General features: G+C 42.6%; 1 protein-coding gene across 2 annotated transcripts in view; it reads left to right on the forward strand.

The window, feature by feature from the left end:
* Positions 1–13257, forward strand: part of mib1 (MIB E3 ubiquitin protein ligase 1) — a 201635-nt gene that overhangs the window by 158810 nt on the left and 29568 nt on the right. For both annotated transcript variants that reach the window (XM_068032142.1, XM_068032140.1), the window contains exons 13-15: positions 4366–4498; positions 6035–6121; positions 6521–6682. In XM_068032142.1, the coding sequence (XP_067888243.1) occupies positions 4366–4498; positions 6035–6121; positions 6521–6682 (382 nt within the window). The remainder of the gene's footprint in view (positions 1–4365; positions 4499–6034; positions 6122–6520; positions 6683–13257) is intronic.

The following is a 13257-nucleotide window of genomic DNA, read 5'->3' on the forward strand; positions in this document are numbered from 1 at the left end:
CTCCTTTGCTGCAAGGAGAACAACCCCAGCTTCTCCAAACCAAACCTTGGAGCTAAAATCCTTCTTCCATGGGACCACTGGGAAATCTCCTTTGCACCCTCGCATCCTTCTTAAGGTGTGGTGACCAGAACTGGACATAATGCTGTAGTTGTGACCTAAGCAGGGCTTTATAACATTTCAGTATAACTTCCTTGCTTTTGTACTCTGTACTCCATTTATGAAGACCAAGATCCCATATGCTTTGCTAACGACTCTCATTGTGTCCTGTCACTTCCAAAGATTTATGCTCAGGACCCCTCTGTTCCTGTGCACTCTTTAGAACAGTGCCATTAAGTCTATATTGCCTCTCCCAATCCCTTCTGGCAAAATGCATCACCTCACATTTCTCTATGGAATTCCATCTGCCACTTGTCTGCTCATTCTGCTAGCCTGTCTATGTCTTATTGCGGATAATTGGTATCACCTTCACTGTTTGCCACACCTCTAAGATTGGTATCATGGACACATTTTAAAATTTTACTCTCTATTGTAATATCCAAGTCATTGATGTACATCACAAAAAAGCAGTGGTCCTTGCACTGACCCTGGGGGAACACCATTGTCTACCATCCTCTAGTCCGAAAAACAGCCATTTACCATGACTTGTTGTTTTCTGTCCTTAAGCCAATTTTTTATCCAAGCTAACACTGACCCGCCTACTCCATGACTCTCAGTTTTGATTAGCAGTCGTTTATGTGATACTTGCTTAAAATTCATATAGACAACATCCATTGTTTTCTCTTCATCAAACTTCTCTGTTGCTTCATCAAAAAATTCAATTAGAATTAGTCGAGCATGATCTGCCTTTTACAAATCCATGCTGGCTATCCTTAATTAACTCAGATCTCTCTAATTTCCTGTTGATTTTTTTCACTGATTATTGTTTCTAAAACATTACCCACCATAGATGTTAAACTGACTGGCCTGTAGTTACTAGGAATGTCCTTGTACCCTTTCTTGAATCGGGGTGCTACATTTGCACCACTCCTGTATCAAGGGAAGATTATGGAAAGCCCTTCCACTATCTCCACCCCCACTTCCTTGAGCAACCTGGGATACAAGCCATCTGAACCAGGCAACCAAGCCTCAGAAAGCATAACAAGCCTTTTCAGTCCATCCTTCCATTCAATTTATATCCCAACCATTACCTCTACCATCTCCACTTCTTATATTTTGTCAGCATCCTCTTCCTTACTGAGCAGTGATACAAAGTCCTCATTAAGTATTATAACTTTGTCTTGCACCTGTAACCATCTCTAACTTTGTCGCTCATAGGTTTAACCCTACTTTTTAAACTACGCGCTTACTATTTACATGCCAGGAGAAGATTTTTGGGTTCCCTTTTTATGTTAACTGCCATTCTGTTTTCATATTCTCTTTTTGCCAGTCTTATTTCCCTCTTCTCTTCCCCTCTCATTTTGTATTTGGCCTGATTCTCACTTGAAGAATTCACCTGACATGCATCATACACTGTCCTTTTTTTTTGTTTCATCATATTCTTTATCTCCCTTGTCTCTAACACCATCATCATTCTAAGGTGTGCAGGCTTTGGCTCCCCCTTGTTTGAATGTACGTAGCCTGTAACTGAAACATCTCCTTAAAGATAACCCATTGTTTTGTTCGTTTTTCCTGTCAATCTTTGGTTCCATTTTATCCTGGCTAGTTCCCCCTCATCCCATTGGAATTAGCCCTGTTGTAATTTAGACTTCTACTTTACATTGTGTCTTGTTTTTCTTCATTACTATTCTAATGCTGATGATATGGTGATTACTCTTACCCAAGTGTTCCCCCGCAGATACTTGGTCCATCTCATTCCCTAGCACCAGATCCAGAAATGCCACCTTCTTAGTTGGAACAGGAACGTACTGGTCAAGGAAGTTCTCCTGAACACTTGTCGGAAATTCCACCCCCTCCTTACCCCCTACTCCAACATTATCCCAATCGATATTTGGGTAATTGAAGTCCCCCAATATCACCACTCCTATAGACTTTCCACATCTGTGTTTTCCCTGCAGATTTGCTTCTCTCTCTCCCCCTCCCACCTCTCTTTTTTATGTATATTGTATTCTTGATAGGCATGGGGGGGAAGTTTTCGGGGTAGGTGGAAATGTGGACCAGCAGTTCAGCCATGGACATATTGAATGGTGGAGCAGGCTCGAAGGGCCGAGTGGCCTACTCCTGCTCCTAATTTGTATGTTCGTATATAATATATTTGGAGGCTTATAGAATTCCCCCAGTAGCGTGATCATATCTTTTTTGCTTCTCAACTCGAAACAAATGGATTCTGTCCTTTCCCCATCCAGGATGTCTTCTCTTACCAATGCTGCAATGTCTTTCCTAATCAGTAGTGCCACCCCACCTCCCTTTTTTCCTTATCATTTCTGAATATTTTGTATCTTTGTAAATCAGGCACCCAGTCTTCACCATTTTTAAGCCATGTTTCCATTATTACCAATACACCATATTCCCACACGGCTATTTGTGCTTGCAGCTCACCAACCTTATTCGTCACACTTTATGCGTTTACATGTATGCATTCTAAATCTGTCTTTGTATTCCTCATTGTCCTTCTTAGACTGCTCCTATCGAATCTGGTACTACTTCCTTCTCAAGTACTGTACAATACACGCACTTTATTCTTTTCTGTTTCTATATGCTGGTTCCCATTCCCCAGCCAATTTAGTTTAAACCCTCCACAGCCACGCGGGTGAATCTCTCAAGGAGGACACTTGGTCCCAGTCCTGTTGAGGTGCAACCCATCCCTTTTAAATAAGTGCCTCCTGCTCCAGAACTGGTCTTAATACCCCAAGAATCTGAAGCCGCTGCCTCCTATACCATGTCTCAAGCCACGCATTGATCCTTCCTATCTTCTTATTTCTGCTGTTGCTTGTATGTGGTGCTGGGTGTAATTCAGAGAATTACTAACTTCGAGGTCCTACTTTTTCATTTCTTTCTTGGCTCCTGAAAATCTGACCGTAGGACTCGATACCCGCTCTCTCTCTGCCGTTGGTATTGCCGTATACGACAACTTCTGGCTCATTCCCCCCTGCAGAATATTCTGTATTCTCTCCATGATGCCTTTTACCCTAGCACCAGGGATGCCACACACCATGCCGGACTCCTGATGACGGTTACAAGAAATGCCCAGCTGTGTCCCTAACTATGGAATTGCCAATAACGTCTGTATTTCTATACTTTGTCATTCACTCCAGTGCATTCCCTTACCTATTGGTACCATGGTCTGGACTGCACTCCTTCAAGATGTCGTCACTCCCAGCAGTCTCCAGTGATGAGTATTAAGAGTGGAACACTCTGAAGACTTGGCCAGTTTTAACTGCCCACCCATCAACTTTCCGCTGAGAAGGTTGGGTTTAAATCACCTGCTAAACGTTGTCCCGTTCTATCACCCCTGTGCTCATAGACCTACATTGCCTCCTAGTTAAGCAGCATCTTGATTTTGAAATTCCTCTCCTTGTTTTCAGATCATTCCATGCCCTTGCCCCTCCCTATCTCTGTAATTTCCAGCCCCACAACCCTCGAATAATTGGCATTCCTCTAATTCTGGTCTCTTAAGCATCTCCAATTTTAATCGCTCTACCATTTGTGGCTGCACCTTTAGTTGTCTAGACTCTAAGCTCTGGAATGCCCTCCTTACACCTTTCTGCACCACTTCCCTGTTCTCCTCTTTTAAAACAATCAACCTACCTGTTTGACTAAGCTTTTTGGTCATCTGACCTAATGTCTCCTTGTGTGTCATGTTTTGTTTTATAATGCGCCTTGGGATGTTTTATTATGTTAAAGGTACTATGTTGTTGTACCTATAGTTTCTCACCCCCAGCATTCTCTTGATGAATTTATAGCTTTAATGCCTGTTTCCTAATGCAATGTTCAATTTGCACACAGTACTCTTTTAACTGTTGCCTGACCAAATTTCTCAGTACCTCTTTACTCTTGTACCGTTTCCTGGATAGCCATCAGGAGTAGGAACGTCTAATTTCTTTTTGTCTTGAAAATCATTAAGTGCTGATGCTGATTGTAGCTCCCTAACTGTTTCGATCAGCTAACTCAGTACGGACTAGAAATCGTTAGCTATATTTTTCCTGATCTATATCCTGCTCAGTGGATAAACTCACTGAATTATCAACTGAGTGAAATTGGATGTAATTCTTCATGGATGTTTTTATTCAGGCTTGCTGAGTTATACCTTTTTCATGAATTGGAAAGCATTGAGTGGTTAAAAATGTATATTAGAATTTTCGCTGAAATGGAATGCAAGGGAAAAAAAGGACAAATGGAATTAATGCTTCATTTTGTTTTCCCCTTTAGTGCCATGCGTGTGTTACTTTCCAAACTCCCAAGGCCATGGATTGTGGATGAGAAAAAGGATGATGGATATACTGCTCTGCATTTAGCAGCACTTAACAATCATGTCGAAGTGGCAGAATTATTGGTGCATCAGGTGTGATTTGCTTTAGAGTTTGAGTTGAAAATGTTGGCATTGTGATGAAAAACAACTGCTGCAATTTTAAAAGGAGACATTTATTAACTGCAGATTCACTAGTTTAATGATTTGTTACTGAAACTGAATGCTGGCTTATAGCTTTTTTTAAATTCTGGAAGCAGTAGCTTAGAGAACAGTTGAGATCTGTGTGGGGTCACAGTCGGGTGAAATGCTATTCTGTGAAGGCATTACAAATTATAATGACTGGTACAAATTTGTCGATTAAATTGTTGTTTGTGCAAATGGTGGTTAGAGTCTGGGGGAGCGTCCTGCAATATAGAGGCTGCAGATTGGTTAGCATTGAAGGACTGTTACTGCAGGGGTGATGTGAAGGGGTCGGTTTAGATTTTTTGCTGGAAATGCTGGTCTTTGAGACGCTGCATGCTGTGCTGACCTTGCAGCAGCTTCTCCTGAATCTGCTTGTTCTTGGGGTTGCTCTTCTGATAATGACCTCCTCACTGCTGCTCACTTGCCATTTCTTTCCATTTTGCAAGAACAGGATATGCAGGGTGCAGCAGATGACTGATACAGAAGACTTGATGTGGCCGGTATGGAAGGAATCGAGGAGATATCTGTATAATTGACCCCAGTGCTAATAGGGAGGGAGCAAGGGGTCAGTTTAGCCAATTTTTGTAGTCTAAAATTGCCTCCACTGTTTTAGCAATGCAAATGGCTTACTCTGTTACTGTCCTGGTGGTCCATTGACCATCATTGTATAGTTTTCCAGCTCAAAGTTGTGGATGTCATCAGCCGTGGCAATAATGGGTAGAACCTACACCTTACTAGCCATCTTTGGGCATTCTGTTCTTGGTCAAAAAGTGTGAGGATGTTGGAGTGACTCCAAATGAAGATATTGCAGCTACCAGGGTACCATACACAACCTGCATTATTCGTAGAGCATGGGCACATAGTAGCTGCACGTTGAAAGTGTGATACTCTTTCCTGTTCATAAACGGTGCTGGCTGTTAGGCTGTGCCCTAATCATCTCTCGAATGTAGTCAGCCTGGACTTGTTGGAACCTTGCAATTGCTGCAGCTCACACTGCTCTCTTATTTTGACTGGAGGCTTCTGTGGGAACTTGAAGTGCTGGTTATAGATCTAGTGTTTGGAAAAGCTTATTGAAGTTGACTGCTAAACACATACTGACCAATAAACAGCTTTTCTAGATGCCACATCTCTAACCTGGTGTCATTTTCTGATTGATCGTGATTTATTTATTCAAATATCTGACTGCTCAGATGGATGGGTGCACTTGCAACTTGCAATATTCCAGGATTTGTAAAACCCTAAATATTTATTCCAGAATTAAGTTGAACATTTGGTTACTTAACTATAACTAAATTAGAAAATTGTGATTATCACCAAGTAATTGTGCTAGCTAGATAATAACTCAAAACATATAAATGTGAACGGGGAGATTAGATAATCGGAGAATTGGCATGATTTATTACTCAGGTCACAAATGTTTAAGTATTTGATGCATTTTTGTTTCAGGGCAGTGCTAACCTGGATATCCAGAATGTAAACCAGCAAACTGCGTTGCATCTTGCTGTTGAGCGTCAGCACACTCAAATTGTTCGGGTAAGATAATCGATGTAAAATATGAGATGGCGAGTTCGTGTAAATTAGCTGTTATGGAAAATCAGTGTTTTGGGAAAAAAAAACTTTTGAGAGCTCAGTGTCCCTTGCTGCTGTTTTCTGGGCTCCAAAGGTGCCATTGTGATGTATTACCAGCCTTCAACGTAATTCTGCAATAATTTATAGGATGTTTTCTTTCAGATTACTACCTTATATCTTGTTACAATTTGTAAATTCAATTATAATATGACTAAGTTTGGTTTAAAAACATAAACTTAAAATGAGTTTCAATTATCAGAACTAATATATATCTAATTTAGAGTTGAGAAAAAAGAGCATTTGAAAACTAATTGACTTTCAGGAGGAAAGGTTATAACTGGTAGAATTGTAATTTTTTTTAAGCTACTGGTCCGTGCTGGTGCAAAACTGGACATCCAGGATAAAGATGGAGATACACCTCTCCATGAAGCTCTGCGACACCATACATTATGTCAGCTCCGTCAACTGCAGGATATGCAGGATGTGGGAAAAGTAGATAGTGGCTGGGAGCCCTCCAAGAATACAGTAAATACATGTTTTTCGTTAATTTTTAGTTGCATGAAAGAATGTCTCATCTCAGTCGTATAATTATTGTGATATAGATGACCACTCTGAGCTTATGTGCTTGTAACGGTAATTTCTTAACATAAGTCAAGTTTTAACAAATTGCATATTAAGGCAAATTATTTGTTCTTGGCATGTGAGCGTCACTGGCAAGGTCAGCATTTATTGCCCGTCCCTAAATGCCCTTGAACAGGTGGTGAACTGCCTACAGCTGAATGGCTTGCTAGGCCATTTCAGAGGGCAGTTAAGAGTCTGCCACGTTGGTGTTGGTCTGGAGTCACATGTAGGCCAGATCCCTAAAGGACATCAGTGAACCAAATGGGTTTTTACAACAATTCAGTAGTTTCCTGATCATTATTAATGAGACTCTCATTTTATTCCAGATTTGTTAGTTGAATATAAACTCTTGTCTTTGGAGCAATAGTCCAGGCCACTGGATTACTAGTCCAGTAACATTACCACTATGCTATTGTCCAGTTTGCCTGCATCTTCCTTTCAGAAATACAGTACTAAAGAATATCTTGGCATGATGGCATTTGAATATGGCATTTGATTTTGTACCTGTAAATGTCTCCCGAGTTCTTGATTTCAGCCACACTACTAGGCGATGAAGCAGCTTCCCCCTGCTTAATGGTTCTTTCCCTCCCTCCTCCAGAATGTTTTGATAAATTTGCTTGTTCAATAGATGATAAAATAAGTATTCAGAGAACATGCTCAGAAACCAATCTGATAGCACTACTGTTTGGAGAAGATAGTCCCATTTCTATGATTATTCCCTGAGTATAAGATCATAAGAACTAGGAGCAGGAGTAGGCCGTCCGGCCCCTCGAGCCTGCTCCGCCATTCAATAAGATCATGGCTTATCTTTTCGTGGACTCAGATCCACTTACCCGTGCTCCCACAGTATCCCTTAATTCCTTTATTGTTCAAAAAGATATCTACCTTAGCTTTAAAGACGTTTACTGAAGAAGCGTCAACTACTTCACTGGGCAAGGAATTCCATAGATTAACAACCCTCTGGGTGAAGAAGTTCCTTCTTAATTCAGTCCTAAATCTGCTCCCTCTAATCTTGAGGCTATGCCCTCTTGTCCTAGCTTCACCTGCCAGTGGAAACATCCTCTCTACTTGTATCTTATCGATTCCCTTCATGATTTTATATGTTTCTATAAGATCTCCCCTCATTCTTCTGAACTCCAATGAATATAATCCCAATCTACTCAGTCTCTCCTCATAAGCCAACCCCCTCAACTCCGGAATCAACCTAGTGAACCTCCTCTGCACCCTCTCCAGTGCCAGTATATTCTTTCTCAAGTGAGGAGACCAAAACTGCACACAGTACTCCAGGTGCGGCCTCACCAGTACCTTATATAGCTGCAACGTAACCTCTCTGCTTTTAAACTCAATTCCTTTAGCAATGAAGGTCAAAATTCCATTTGCCTTCCTAATTACTTGCTGTACCTGCAGACCAACCTTCTGCGATTCATGCACAAGGACACCTAGGTCCCTCTGCATAGCAGCATGCTGCAACTTTTTACCATTCAAGTAATAATCCTTTTTCCTGTTACTCCTACCGAAATGAATGACTTCACATTTACTAACATTGTATTCCATCTGCCAGACCTTTGCCCACTCACTCAAGGTATCTATGTTCCTCTGCATTGTGAGTGCAGAAGAGAACAGTACTGTTTTATGGAAGCAAATTAAGTGGACATGCTTGAACCTTGGTCTCTAATTTAAGTGCATGCCATGCAGCAGAGGGATGGATCAAACAAAAGGGAAAGAGGATCATTCATTCAGAGCTTTGGTCAGGCCACGCCTGGAATACTGTGTTCAGTTTGGCCACTGAACTAGAGGAAATATATATTGACTTGAAGCAGATATTGTGCATATTCTCCAGAACAATACCAAGGCTTAAAGGGTTAAATTGCAAGGACAGATTATGTAAACTTGGTTTGTATTCCCTTGAATAAAAGCAGAAATGTGGGAAATACTCAGCAGGTCTGGCAGCATATGTGGAGAAACAGAGCTCATGTTTCAGATTGATGACCTTCCATCAGAACTGGGAAAAGTTAGGAATATGATAGATTTTAAGCAAGTGAGATGGGGGAGGGTGGATAAAGAACAAAAGGGAATGTCTTTGATAGGGTGGAAGACAGGAGAGATTAAATGACTAAAAACTTGGTGCAGGGCCAAAGGGAGTGGTAATGGAACACATAAAGAAGCAAAAGATGTGTCCGGAAGAGGTGTGAATGGCAGAATGATTAACAGCTGCTTTCCAAAGGCAAAAATAAAGGGAAGAATGGGAGTAAAATCGAAAATTGCAAAGAAAAAGAAAACAACATGGGAGCAGAGATGACTGTCTGTCTGAAATTGTTGAACTCAATGTTGAGTCCATAAGGCTGTCAAGAGCCAAGTTGAAACGTCAGTTGGAATGCTGCAGGAGGCCGAGGACAGAGGGGTCAGTGTGAGTGCAAAGTGGAGAATTAAAATGACAGGCAACCGGAAGCCTGGGGTCATACTTGCAGACTGAACGGAGGTGTTCTGCAAAGCAGTCACCCGATCTGCGCCTGGTCTCCCCAGTGTGGAGCAGACTGCATTATGAGCAGCGAATGCGTACGATATTGAAAGAAGTATACATGAATCACTAAAGGAGTATTTGCAGCCTTGCACGGTGAGGGGAAGGGATGTAAAGGTCAGGTGTTGTATCTCCTGCACTTGCACGGAAAGGTGCCATGGGAAGGTGAGCGAGTGTTGGGGGGTGATTGAGGAGTGGACCAAGGTGTCGCGGAGGAGATGGTCCCTTCAGAATGCTGAAAGGGGAAGGGAGGGGGAGATGTGTTTAGATGTGGTGGAAATGGCAGAGGGTGATCCATTGACCAGGAAGGCTGATAGGGTGGAAGGTGAGCACAAGGGGAACCATATTATGGTTCTGGAAGGGAGGGGAAGGGGTGAGAGCAGAAGTATGGGAAATGGGACGGATGCAGTTGATGGCCCTGTCAACCACAGTGGGGAGGGGGTGGGGTGGAGTCCTCAGTTCAAGAAAAAGCAAGATGTATCAGAAGTGCTGGTATGGAAGATTGCATCATCAGAACAGATGCAACAGAGAGGGAGAAACTAAGCGAATGGAATGGAGTCCTGACGGGAAGTAGGGTGTGAGGAAGTGTAGTTAAGGTAGCTCTATCGATGTCAGTGGGCTTATAGTAAATATTGTTACTCTATCCCCAGAAATGGAGAGAGAGAAGTTGAGGGAGGGATGGGAAGAATCTGAGATGGACTATGTATAGGTGAGAGAAGGGTGGAAATTGGAAGAAAAGTTCATGAAATTTTCCAGTTCAGGGCGAAAACAGGAAGTGGCACGGATACAATCATCAATGTACCATAAAAAGGTGAGGGGGGTGGCCTGAGTAGGTCTGGAACAAGGAATGTTTCACATCCCCTTGAGTTTGGATGGTTGAGCAGTGATCCAATCGCGGTGTTTAAAATAATTAGACATTCAATAGGATGGAGAAAATATTTCCTCTGGTGACGGAATCCAGAGCGGGGAGACATAATCTTAAAATGAAAAGGCCATTTAAGAGTGAAATAATGAAGCAGTTTTCCCAAAAAGTGTATTGGAAATCTAGAATGCCCTTACCAAAAGGTTGTCAATGTCAGGTTAATGTAAAGTTTTAAGACTGAGATTGATGGATTTTTATTCGGTAAGGGTATCAAAGGATATGGAGCAAAGGCGGGCAGATGGAGTTGAGGTATAGATTAGCCATGATTTGATAGAATGGTGGAACAGGCTTAAGGGCCTGAAAATCCTACTCCTGTGCTAGGTGTTCACATAGCCCCTAAAGTGTGTAATCGGAACACAGGAACATGGGAGTAGGTGCAGGCCATTCAGCCCTTTGAGCCTATTAGGCTCCGCTACTCATTAGATCATGGTTGATCATCTACCTCAATGCCACTTTCCCGTGCTATCCCCATATCCCTTGATGCCATTCAATGATTGAGCTTCCACAGCCTTCTGGGATAGAGAACTCCAAAGTTTCAACACCTTCTGAGTGAAGAAATTCCTTCTTATCTCAGTCTTAAATGGCCTACCCCTTATTGAGAGACTGTGTCCCCTGGTTCCAGACTCACCAGGCAGGGAAAGCATCCTATCTACATTCACCCTGTCATGCCTCGTAAGAGTTTTATAAGTTTCAATGAGATCTCCTCTCATTCTTTGAAACTGTAGGGAATACAGGCCCAGTTTCCTCAGTCTCTCCTCATAAGGCAATATATTAACTCAGCTATTCAGTTAACTGTAAAAACTAAAAGGTAAGGCATACTTTTAATTTAGATAGGTATGATAGACATTTAGTAAATCTTGTCTTCAGATTTGTATATTGAAAAGGAAAATTTTATTGAAGTTTTTGTGATCAGGTGGATGTATCGAGTAATTTTTTTTATTTATTTGTTTTTATTTATTTAGAGATACAGCACTGAAACAGGCCCTTCGGCCCACCGAGTCTGTGCCGACCATCAACCACCCATTTATACTAATCCTACATTAATCCCATATTCCTACCACATCGCCACCTGTCCCTATATTCCCCTACCACCTACCTATACTAGGGACAATTTATAATGGCCAATTTACCTATCAACCTGCAAGTCTTTGGTGGTGGGAGGAAACCGGAGTACCCGGCGAAAACCCACGCAGACACAGGGAGAACTTGCAAACTCCACACAGGCAGTACCCAGAATTGAACCCGGGTCGCTGGAGCTGTGAGGCTGCGGTGCTAACCACTGTGCCGCTAACCACTGCACCACTGTGCCGCCCATATAAAAGATTAATTTGGTTGTTGTGACACTATTGGTATCCGTTTTATCAAACACATTTCTGAAAAATCCATCGTGAGGCGGGATCGGAGACAAGGGGGCACCGAGTATTGTGGCTGGTGGGGGGCGCGGGGGGAGTGCAGACGGCCCGTCACCTGCCCATTGCCAAGTGATCTTCCTGGGGGCAGGATAGGCCGACCAAGGCCTTCCCACCCAGAGGCTGATTGAGGGCTTATTAATGGCCAATTAAGGACCTTTTCCTGCCGCCACTGGGCTTTTACTGGGCAGGGTGGGGTGCCTGTGCCATGCGGGGAGGATGCCTTGTAACACGAGGCACCCTCCCTGCAGACTTGAGGGGGTGGGGGTTCCTCCTTCTGTGGCCAATCTGTGGCCCATGGAGACCCCACTGGGAACGGGTTTACCCCTCGGGGCTTTCCGGACTGGCGACCTCTCCTCACTTCCCTGAGGTCTGGGGTGCCAGTGCTGGGCCTGGGTCCGAGTCCTCTGTGATACCAGCAGTGGCTACCTGTGGGGTGGGGATCCCAGCTCCTGAAACTTAGCTTTAAAAAGACCAGAGGATTGCTCCTTGGGGGGCATTAGAAGGCAGGGGTGGGCTTTCCTATGCATTTTCCACCTGGTGCCGGGAGCCCCACCTCCAACACAAAATCCAGCCCCATAGGTACATACTCCTTTTATTATGGTGTCTGGTTTCCTCAAAAAAATGCAATTAACTCAGTCAAGCACAATCCGTCCTTTATAAATTCCTGCTAAGAATTCTTTTTTATTTTATGCCCTGTTTGCTAATTTCATCTCCTGTTGTGGAGTTTTGGTGTTTATTCACAATGGAGAGAAAATTAATTGGCCTAGAATCTCCTGGTTTGTTTATTTCTCTTGAACAGAAGCATTGCACTGTCAAGAGTATAGATCAAGGGAATGCCAAGTATGTTTTCTGTTTTAAATTATCAGAAGGCATATTATGAAGTGCCGTAAAAAGGACTTGTGGTGAGAATTGAGGCATGTAATATCAAAGGGGATGCAGCCACAAAGTTTTGAGTCTCTCTTTGTCCTATCCTTTAGCAGTATTCCCGCTTACAACAATTTTTGGGAAATTGATTGTTGCTTGTGCTTGCAACAATGTCATCATCTAACCCATGGAGACAAAAATTTCCCTCGAGCTGCTGGAAGTTTTGTTGATAAAATGAGAGAAACTTAAGGTTGTTCTGATTTTAACTGACTTTGTTCCTCTGGAAAAGCATTGTGGAAATCCATTGCATGCTCCTTTGGAGGGCGCATTCAAAATAATAACATAAAATAATGTTTGAAGTTCTAAGTGCTGAATTTGGTATAGCAAACTCTAGAGGCTTGTTATAAAAACAAGAAATGCTGGAACCACTCAGCAGGTCTGGCAGCATCTGTAGAAAGAGAAGCAGAGTTAACGTTTTGTGTTAGTGACCCTTCTTTGGAACTTCGGGTCACTTGACCCGAAACGTTAACTCTGCTTCTCTTTCTACAGATTAAGAAAAGCACCGGTCCTGATATAAAGTCCTGGTGAACCCCACTGCATACCTTCCTCCAGTCTGAAAAAGAACAGTTGACTACTTTTTGTTTCCTGTCACTCGGCCAACTTTGTATCCATGCTGCCACTGTCCCTTTTATTCCATGGGATTTAACTTTGCTGACAAGCCTGTTATGTGGCACTGTGTGAAAGTCTATTAACACCACATCAA

This window comes from Heterodontus francisci, chromosome 5, assembly GCF_036365525.1.
Source record: "Heterodontus francisci isolate sHetFra1 chromosome 5, sHetFra1.hap1, whole genome shotgun sequence".
NCBI lineage: Eukaryota > Metazoa > Chordata > Chondrichthyes > Heterodontiformes > Heterodontidae > Heterodontus > Heterodontus francisci.